The 10,750-nt window shown below is 40.7% G+C and overlaps 1 protein-coding gene across 1 annotated transcript in view; it reads left to right on the top strand.

The window, feature by feature from the left end:
* The first annotated feature begins 2,181 nt into the window (after nt 1-2,181).
* The window catches only part of grm3 (glutamate receptor, metabotropic 3), a 31,256-nt gene continuing 22,687 nt past the window's right edge, over nt 2,182-10,750 (top strand). Inside the window, exons 1-3 of the mRNA XM_015964627.3 lie at nt 2,182-2,633; nt 4,239-4,382; nt 8,978-9,247. Coding sequence (XP_015820113.1) covers nt 2,322-2,633; nt 4,239-4,382; nt 8,978-9,247 — 726 coding nt within the window. The 5' untranslated portion in view covers nt 2,182-2,321. The remainder of the gene's footprint in view (nt 2,634-4,238; nt 4,383-8,977; nt 9,248-10,750) is intronic.

The following is a 10,750-nucleotide window of genomic DNA, read 5'->3' as shown; positions in this document are numbered from 1 at the left end:
GCAAACATCTTATTTTTTATTTATTTAGTTTCAGAAGAAAGGCTTTTAGCGCTTCTACGTGTTTTAAAGACGTGTCCAAGTCATTTGAACAAAGGAAAGAGCAGCCGCGAACTCCGCTTCAGCCGCCATGTTTATGACAAACTCGGCGTTATGGTGTGTGACGTACGCTGCTCAGCACTGATTGGCTTGGTTAGAATTCTCACGGGGTGGGGATATTTGAATAGGAGTGTTTCCAGACCCTTTCTCTGTGCAGAATTAAACAGAGGAGTCTGGCAGGCCAGGCTAGATGACTATGGGACTTTAACACATAATCTGTGCACTCTGTTTCCTGAACTTGCTCACATTACCATTAGTTGGGAGAGAATGAAGCAAAATCATGGAAGTCTGTTTTTAGGTTCACCCCCCTCAGAAGTGCAGAGTTTATGTGTGTAGATCAGTGTGTATTGAGTGGGTGTGTCTGTGTGTGTTTTTCTGTGTGCCGTATTACAGAGCAGAGTGGTGAAAATATGGCAGCTGCTTGCAGAAAAATCGGAGCTGTGTGCATCTAAGGGAAGCTTTCATCCTCCTACTAGCCCACCAAAAAGCAGAAACATACTTGACTGCACTCTCTCTTACACAGATGCACATTCACACTGACAAACACACACAAGTCAATGCTCCAGGAGCACACACACACACACACACAGGCCAGCAATCAACTGGAGTTTCACTCCCAGCTTGCATCATGTCTGCACTGGGACCGTTAATGTACTGCTCTGGATATTTTTAAACAGCTGTATCCCCTCTTTCTGAGAGTCTGAATGAATGAATGAGTTAATGAATGAATTAAAACAAAAATGTAAAACAACTGCTAAAATAACCATGTCAAGCCAGTATGTGGCAGTAACATCAGTATTGGCATCATAGTACAAAGGAAGAGTATTTTCAGCCTGGCTAGATTCTCCTCCAAAACAATGGTGACTTTATTTACTTAAAGGTGACATATTGTGCAAAACTCACCTTTTTCATCCTTTTGTGCTGCCATGTGGGTCTGTACTGCCACTATAAACTCTCCAAGTATGAAGTAAAAGTTTCCATCCATTTCTGTCTGTGTTAGGTTGAGTATCTAAAACAAGCTGTTTCAAAAAGTCCCTCATTTGTGATGTCACAAATGTGTAAATGAGAATTGAACAATAGTGCAGTTAATTTATTCAAAAACACTTTCATTCATGAATCTTTCTTTTTTCCCTGGTAAATCCATGCCCCACTTAGTAATCCAAGGTTCTTGCTAAATCCTCAAAAATTCTCCCCCTGGAGCTACAGAAGACATTATGTAACATGCAAAGTGCTATCAATAATTAAGTCAATTGTAAAATCACCTGTTGAGTGAATCTTTGAATTGATCTCCTTTTGTATAGTATGTCAGACCATCGTTGACCAAAGTGGAGATAGTGAATGCTTCAGAAAAAGAAAACAGCCATAACACATCTATAATTGAGTTATAAGTTGTAATCGGCAGCATCAGCTTCTGCTGGCTTCATTGTTGTCAGATAGCGTCTTTCATGGTGAAATCCATTCAGTCATCACACTCTAATTATGTGGCGGAGAGGAGTAGAAGCCATAAGAATGATAACACAGAGTACACACATGTGTGTAGAGGAATAAACTGGTGAACAAACATGGGAACGTTGGGAGGGAGATCAGATTAGAGGAGCTCTTCTGATCTGCGGCAAAAGAAGGCTGAGCTCAAGTATCAACCAGCCGTCTAAGCTGCTTACCCTGTTACAACTATAGGGCTCATACACACACATACACACAATATAAAAAAAGTTTGCTGAGTGATGTTTGTGGAGGGTTCGAAGAAGGAAGGGTGGAGAGGAATCTCGGAACAATTCTGTAACTCTTGTAGCTGGGCTTTTGCTGTGAAGCAGAAATGACTTTGAGTCCTTGTTAACAATGTCCCCAAACTCCAATAAAGGTCTGCTACACTTCATAGTGCAAACACAAAAGGATTTTAAAGTGCACGTCCTGACAGCTTTGTGATTTGTCCAATGTTTTGTAGAATGTGTTTTATTTCTTCCCTCCCTGTCCTTTATTTTACCTTTAAGGAGAACTGATGCCCAGATGTTTTGCTCCTCCGTGTGTGGTCCAGTTCAGCGCTGCCTGACTGTTTCATGGGCCACAAACAGACCCAAACATCTACGGCTGCCGCTCAACTCGACCCCAACTCACTCTGAGCGCCTCACTCTTCACCCCTCGCCCCTAACCTTGACCCTCAGCCCCTCACTCGCCTTTGGATCTCTTTTCACATTCTGACAGCCTCTACTCTCCTGGAGCCCAACATGGTGCCCTGGCTCTCTTCTCTAATCTTGGTCATGATGTTTCAAGGCGCTTTCCTCACAGAACCTCCTCAATCACGCCGCGAGATCCGCATTGAGGGTGACCTAGTCCTAGGCGGATTGTTTCCAGTGCATGAGAAGGGTAGTGGAATGGAGGAGTGTGGACGTGTGAATGAAGACAGAGGGATTCAGAGGCTGGAGGCCATGCTGTTTGCCATAGATAGAATCAACAATGACAACAGTTTGCTTCCGGGTGTCTCACTGGGCGTCCACATCTTAGACACCTGCTCCAGAGATACGTATGCACTCGAGCAGGTGAGTGAACACTAGACAAGAGAGGTTTCAGTAAGAGTCTTTCATCAAATCCTATTCAGGGTTCTAACTGATTAATACTCTGATCACATTGTGAATGTTGGCTGTGGATGTTTCACTTTTGGCATTTAGATCAGAATGCTGATGAAACTTTTTAGCAACATCACCATTCACCATGGTTTCTTAATCAGTGGGTCTTACTGGCATGTAAAAGTCAGGTAAATCTGCACAATTTATCAGTTATGTTGAGGAATTTTACACTAATAATTAAAGCAAATATTTTATGAGAAAATTTGAAGAAAGAGAGATTGAAGAAAATTTCTAAAAGAAAACATAGCATAAAGATTAATGGAGATTTGGTTTTCAATGGGCTTGATATTAAAGCAATAAGGTCGTGTCTTGGTCCTCAAACATCACTATTCAGCATGTTTTACATGTTTCTCTGCTCCAACACACCTGTTTTGTACCCATGGATGATTAGCAGACTTCTGCAAAACTTGAAATTCAACCACTGAACCGTGTTTGTTAAAGCAGGGAAACAAAAAAAAAGGTGGATAGTTGCATTTGATCGAGACAAGCCAGTTGAGGTGGGTCTGCATCTGGTTTGCATCTTGGTTTTTTTTTTTTGTTTTTTTCATCCACCCAGACATTTTCGCCTGCTTATCTGGGGTTGGGTCGGAGGGGCAGCAGCCTAAGCAGAGAGGTCCAGACTTCCCTCTCCCCAGCCCCTTGGGCCAGCTTCTCTGGGGGAATCCAAAGGCGTTCCCTGGCCAGCTGAGAGACATAGTCCCTCCAGCGTTTCCTGGGTCTTCCTTTAAGTCTCATCCTGGTTGGACGTGCCCAGAAAACCTTACCAGGGAGGCGTCCAGGAGGCATCCTGACTAGATGCCCAAGCCACCTCAACTGGCTCCTTTCAATGTGGAGTAGCAGCGAGTCTACTCCAACCCCCTCCCGTACGACCGAGCTTCTCACCCTATCTCTAAGGGAGAGCCCAGCCACCCTGCGTAGAAAACTCATTTTGGTCGCTTGTATCCATAATCTCATTCTTTGGGTCACTACCCAAAGCTCGTGACCATAGGTGAGGGTTGGTAGGTCAACCTGTAAATTGTGAGCTTTGCCGGCTCAGCTCTCTTATCGCTACAACAGTTTGGTACAACTCCCACACCACTGCAGATGCAGCACCAATCCGCATGTCAGTCTTGTGCTCCATCTGTCCATTTTTTTTTTTTGTTTTTGGGTTTGTTTGTTTTTTGTTTTGTTTTTGTAATTTGCAATTTGCAACTGGGTGGAGGCCCAAAGGAAGACCCAGGACACGCTGGAGGGACTATGTTTTCGGCTGGCCAGGAAACGCCTTGGGGTTCCCCCTGAGGATGGATGAATGGATGGATGGATGGATGGATGGATGGATGGATGAATGGATGGATGGATGGATGGATGGATGGATGGATGGATGGATGGATGGATGGATGGATGGATGGATGGATGGAATCACAATGGGTGACCATGACTGGACACCAATGTATTATGGCATGATTGAACCCAAATGTACATTCATAAGTGAGGTTGTTTTTGAAAGATAGAAATTATCTACATGCATGTGACCTCCAGGCTCTGGAGTTTGTGAGAGCCTCCCTTACCAAGGTAGATGACACCGAGTTCATCTGTCCGGATGGATCCTACGCTCTGCAGGACGACAGTCCGCTCGCCATCGCAGGAGTCATTGGAGGGTCCTTCAGCAGCGTCTCTATCCAGGTAAAACCAACACTCGGTTCACAATAATAAATAATTCACCATAAGCGTTACGCAACTTTAAAAAATGGCTGTAATTTATCTTTGCTTGAGTTCCATGACCATGTGTGCCAAGACTACCTTTAGTTGAGTTGCTTTACCTGTTTCCATCATTGTTTATGTCAGTGTGTGTTAATGTGTATTTATATTTCTTAAACTGGAGTTCCGTCAGTGTGTTCATCTGTGTTTTCCCAGCTTTTGTTGCTCTTGTCACAGAGCTGGTTATTTGCATAGTTTAGCATAAAACCCTTTTTTCTCCTTTACTCCTCTGTGACTGCACAAAAGCCTCCTCCTATCAGTTCTTAAATCCCTAATCTCTGCAACGTTCTCTCTGTCTTCCCAGCTTTTATTTTTGTCTCTACTATTTTATGCATTGCTCTCCTTTGGTTATTTAAACCTTTGCTTTGCTCTTTCTCATCACTTCCTTTTCCCCATATTTTCCATATCTATTTGCATCCAGAGGCATCCCCCCTGGCTATTTGAGGAGATCTCAGTGTAGGCTGACCTCAGCCCCCTTTTTCATCATGTCCACCTCCTCCTCATCCCAGGGGCAGCAATTGACATATCTGCTTTGTTTCTTGTCCTTCATCACATATTATCCTCATTTGTTTTCTTGCAGCTCATTCTTGTTGCCCTTTGTGTATTTTTCTTTGCAGTTTGCTTAACCCATATTTTCTGAAATCAGTGATGTTTATGAGACCTCGAACTGCTCAGCTTTCTCATCTTCTGCCAGTGATGCTAATCTAACCGGGCTCCTCTACTTAGCCAGTCTGTCTGTTGCTTCTAAATGAAGTAGTAGGGAATTATTTTATGTTTAACCATGCACTCCGATGCCTTGAAGGCATTTACTTTGCATGCCTCGCTCTTCCATTCATTTGTATGTATATGTATTCTTTTTGTGCTTGGTGTAACCCATGTTAGAATGTCTCTGAGTCTGTTTATAAACCGCTACAATACAGGGTTGTTTCTCCAATCTCCATTTATAGGATGAAGACACGTTTTAATTAAGGTCTGCATTTAATTTTGGTAAAAGTCAATGCAACATCTTTGGAAATGCACAAATCTTTTTCTTTTGCCATTTCTTTTGCCTTCCGTTTCTTTCTCTTCTCCTACTTTCAGCTAATTTCTATATTACATCTTTATCCCTTTTTTTCCTCACAGGACTGGAATAGTGTAAAGTCTCCATGTCTTTACAGACAAGGCTCTTAGGTAGCCGTGGTCATTGTTAGGTGACAGGTTCATGGAGAGATTTGGATAAATTTTTCGGCGTTGACAAAATCCTGTCCTGAAACCATAAAAAAATCGCGCAATATTAGAAGCAGACGTCACTCCAGTAGCGTGTGTGTGTGTGTGTGTGTGTGTGTGTGTGTGTGTGTGTGTGTGTGTGTGTGTGTGTGTGTGTGTGTGTGTGTGTGTGTGTGTGTGTGTGTGTGTGTGTGTGTGTGTGTGTGTGTGTGTGTGTGTGTGAGAGAGAGAGAGAGAGAGAGAGAGAAAGAGAGAGAGAGAGAGAGAGAGAGTGCACATGTGTCAACCTGTGTGTTTTCTGCTCATCTAGTTATTAGTCTAATAAGATTCTGACATGTTGTCAAAACAGCTCATCAACTCAACTATGAATGAATGTACAAACACCCAGTATGATGCGCTCTGGAGGGATTAAACCAAGGCGCCAGCAGAATGTCTGTGTATTTATTTGTGAGGCTGCAAGCATGAGTGTGCCTGGCATGTTTCCATTGCTTGTAATGTCTGGGACTAAAATTCATAGAGAGAAACATTACTCAACCCCAGTCATCTGGCAGAAATAAAACCCACAGATGATTTAAGATAATGGTCTCATTCACTACAATTCCAGAAAGTTTAACTGAAATCTGTTTAATGAAGAATTTTTTCATGGATTAATTTGTTAATGTTCACACAAATAAAAACACACTGTTTTGCTTGTTTTGAAAATAAATGTTATAATAATTCAGTTACTAATGATGTCAATTTCAAACATAATAATAATAATAATAATAATAATTCTTATTATTATTATTATTATTGTTGTTGTTGTTGTTAGTATTATTATTATTATTACTATTATTTCTATTATTAGTAGTATTAATATTGTTATTATTGTTGTTGTTGCTGTTGTTATTATTATTATTTCTGTTATTATTATTATTATTATTATTATTATTGTTGTTGTTATTGTTGTTATTATTATTGTCTTTCATATGGCCTTGATTAATTCAATTCAGTTCAATTCAATTTTATTTATATAACGCCAAATCACGACAAGAGTCGTCTCAAGGCACTTCACATAATAAACTTCAGGTCAGTTCATTAAGCCAATCAGAAATAATGTTTCCTATATAAGGAACCCAGCAAATTGCATCAAGTCACTGACTAGTGTCAGTGACTTTACATCAATCCTCATACTAAGCAAGCATAAAGCGACAGTGGAGAGGAAAACTCCCTTTTAACAGGAAGAAACCTCCAGGGAATCCTGGCTCAGTATAAGCAGCCATCCTCCACGAGTCACTGGGGATTGAGAAAACAGACCAGACACACACACACACACGCACGCACGCACGCACACACACACACACACTCACACGCACGCACGCATACACACACACACACACAAAGACAAAGTAATGTGTCTATAGTTATATTGTGATTTCTCAGTAAATGTTCTATTTGGTGAGAGATAAACTTTATTGTATTTATCCTAGTATGTATCCTAGTGGATCTATAATTAAACGGATAAACTAGTATTAGCACATCAAAAGTCAAGGAAACCAAAAAGTTATTATCAGGACAGAGAGAATGTTTAAGTGGTTAGCAGCAGTGTGCTAGACGATGGCCCCTCCATGAGGCCACCACAGCTCAGCAGAACATCACTGTAGCTTCTTCTGGGGAAAAAAACACTTAGAGAGAAAATAAAGTTAACAGCTGAAATTGCAGAAAATAATACAGTTAAATGAGCACGTCACCCCCAAATCAACCTTTTTTTTTGCTGATAAACTGTATACATGATTATCCAACCGTGCTGTAGACACATGTAGTCAATAATTTGACACTTTAGTGCATCTTAGTTCAAATTTAAATATTCTGCCTAAAACTGTCATGTTGTGCCATCGTCAGGTAAAATGTCTGCACTACATTTGAATTTAAATTTGAGGTTAAGAGATACTCAATGACGTTAGTTAGTACATTATGATGTCACAATGTTATTGTGAGTCTGTGTGTGTGTGTGTGTGTGTGTGTGTGTGTGTGTGTGTGTGTGTGTGTGTGTGTGTGTGTGTGTGTGTGTGTGTGTGTGTGTGTGTGTGTGTGTGTGTGTGTGTGTGTGTGTGTGTGTATTTGTTAGCGGCTCCGCCCTCTCAGTCTGCCAGGCAACAGCTTTTGTTGTATTTTTCAAACATGAAGTGGGAGTGGAGTAAGTTTCTTGTAGGGGGTGACTTGCTCTTTAAACTGTGATTGAAGGGGCCTGTAGGATTTCCCTTTGATTTAACTTCCAATCCCGGTGGTAAATTCTAAATCAGACCTTGATTCAAGGTATCCTGTCTTCAGTTGTGTGACAAACCCACCACACCAGTGATGTCCAGTCCAAGTCATGAAAGTCCACTATCTTGCACATTTGCATGTTTCTAGGTTTAAGCTCTAACGTGAACAGTTGAATTTACTCCTCAGGAATCCTCCAAGTCCTACAGAAGCATGTTGTTCACCCATTAATTCAAATGATGTGCGTTGAAGTTGAGAAACACCTAAAACATGCGGGATAGTTGCTCCTGAGGACCATAAACGGACACCACTGGCCTAGTTTAGTTTCTGTGGGTCAGAAAATGTGAATAACAGGAAACTGCTTGAGTGGTCAGGCAAATAAAGTGAGAGCTACATGAGAACACATTTAGAAATTATTTTGTGAAGTAACTGAAAGAAGAAAAACAGACTCGTACAAACTGTCAGACATGCCAATACTGTATTTCTTACAATATTGTTCCTCCAAGTGTGCCAGAGTTTTTTTTCTGTAAGAAAAGTATAATGATATTGTTCCTTAAATTTAAAAAAAAGTATCACATTAATTGGTTTGAGAAACTGAAACGTAGATAACAAAGAATTAATGGAAACTATTTAATCATTAGCCTATTAAATCTAAACTGAAGAGAAAAAACTACACAGAAATAAGTGTTGTTGTTTTTTATCGTGACACTTCACGACACCTCAAATGTCTTGATGAATGAAATGAGCTGAAACTGGCTCAGCTGTCGCCACCTCACCAACGTCTGTGATCTACTACAGCAGCTCTGTGACTGCAATCAGTCTGAAATTTAATGCTGTCTTGCACAGCAAGGCTTATTAATAGCATATGTCTTCAATCTGCGTATGTTACAGCTGTAGTGATATGCTTTTTATATCTTTATGCATGCATTCATTAATCTTCAAGAAATGAAACATTAGGCTGTGGAAAACAACGACATTGAATTATGTTGATGTACATGGTGTACATTTGGATTTATTTAACCAAAATTTGTTGTTTTTTATTTATTTTTTTGTCCATTTCTCTCCATCTTCAGGTTGCCAATCTACTCAGGCTATTTCAGATCCCTCAGATCAGCTATGCTTCAACAAGTGCAAAGCTCAGCGACAAGACCCGCTACGATTACTTCGCCCGAACAGTCCCTCCTGACTTCTACCAGGCCAAAGCCATGGCCGAGATCCTCCGCTTCTTTAACTGGACGTACGTGTCTACTGTTGCATCAGAGGGCGATTACGGTGAAACTGGTATAGAGGCTTTTGAGCAGGAGGCACGCATGAGGAACATCTGTATCGCCACTTCAGAAAAGGTGATTAGTGGAAGAGACAGGTCCCATTCTTGACTCTAACTTGGGGAATATCATCTTCTGATTTGCAAGGTATGGAGCTAGGATTGGGGCAATATTACATGTAACTTGTACCAAGTTTTGTAACTTGTAACATGTTTTGTTACTATCTTTCATTTTGTAGCATGTCATTCAAGTTTTGTAACATGAAACTTTCATTTTGTAACACGTAAATTTCATTTTTGTAATGCGTAACTTCTGTTTTGTAGCATTTAATCGCTTAACTGTCACATAACTTTTGCGTAAAACTTTTCATTTTGTAACTTGCAGAAAACAAATCAATGTACAAGTTTCAAATCACAACTCTCAAAACACGCAAAGTTGTTATGTACTGAAGGTTACATGTTACAAAACGAAAGTTACGTGTTCCATAACAAGAATTATCAAAATTAGAAGGTTTTATTGCTATATGTGCGAGAAATCACAACATTAAATTGAAGCAGTACTTGCTGCAAAAAAAAAGATAAAAATAGGAGATAAGCAAATATTAGCCTGGCCTGCCAGACTCCTCCTCTGTTTAATTCTGCACAGAGAAAGGGTCTGGGAACTCTCCTATTCAGATAACCCCACCCCCGAGAATTCTAACCGACCAATCAATGCTGAGTAGCATACATCACACACCACAATGCCGAGTTTGTCATAAACATGGCGACTGAAACGGCGTTCACTGCGGCTCTTTCCTCTGTTCCAAATGATGTGAACAGGTCTTTAAAACCATAACAAGTAGAAGCGCCAAAAGCCTTTCTTCTAAAGAAAGATGTTTGCGCTGTCGCCAGACGGCCTTTTTGACTACAGCTAAAAAAAACTACAGCATTGTGGACATCACACACAGCGACACTCAGTTTCTTAAAAAACAACGAAGACAGCAGCGGAGTTTGCTGCGGCTTTTTCCTCTGATCTAAATGACTTGAATGTCTTTAAAACCACAACAAGTAGAAGCGCTAAAAGCATTTCTTCTAAAAAGAAAAAAAGATGTTTGCGCCGTTGCCAGACGGCATTTTTGACTACAGCTAAAAAACTACAGCGTTGCGCAGTACAGTCGGCATTTACGTCTTTTTGCTGACTGGTTATTTTTGAGTTGGCTAGTCCCGCCCCTCATGTGCCTCTCTGCCTGTGAGTAACCAGACTCGTTGTCTGTGCAGAATTAAACAGAGGACGAGTCTGGCAGGCCAGGCTAAGCAAATGCTGGGGGAAGTAAGAAAATACTCACGATAAAATAATAATATAAAGCTGCAATAATTAGAGAAGTGGCTACTATTTCCAAGACAGGACATGTGTTACACAACGAAAGTTACGTATTACAAAATATGAAACAAAATGTGAACTATCGAAAGTTGGTTACAAAACATGTTATACAAGTTACAAAACTTGGTACAAGTTACGTGTAATTCTGTCCCAATTCTTGCTCCATACAAGGGAGATGCAAATTTGTGAGCCTTAATGTGTTTTTAAGCCAAATGTTGCATA

The sequence above is a fragment of the Nothobranchius furzeri genome, chromosome 4 (genome assembly GCF_043380555.1).
Source record: "Nothobranchius furzeri strain GRZ-AD chromosome 4, NfurGRZ-RIMD1, whole genome shotgun sequence".
NCBI classification, from domain to species: domain Eukaryota; kingdom Metazoa; phylum Chordata; class Actinopteri; order Cyprinodontiformes; family Nothobranchiidae; genus Nothobranchius; species Nothobranchius furzeri.
The sequence above is the reverse complement of the archived record's forward strand: the minus strand, read 5'-3'. Positions and strand labels throughout refer to the sequence as shown.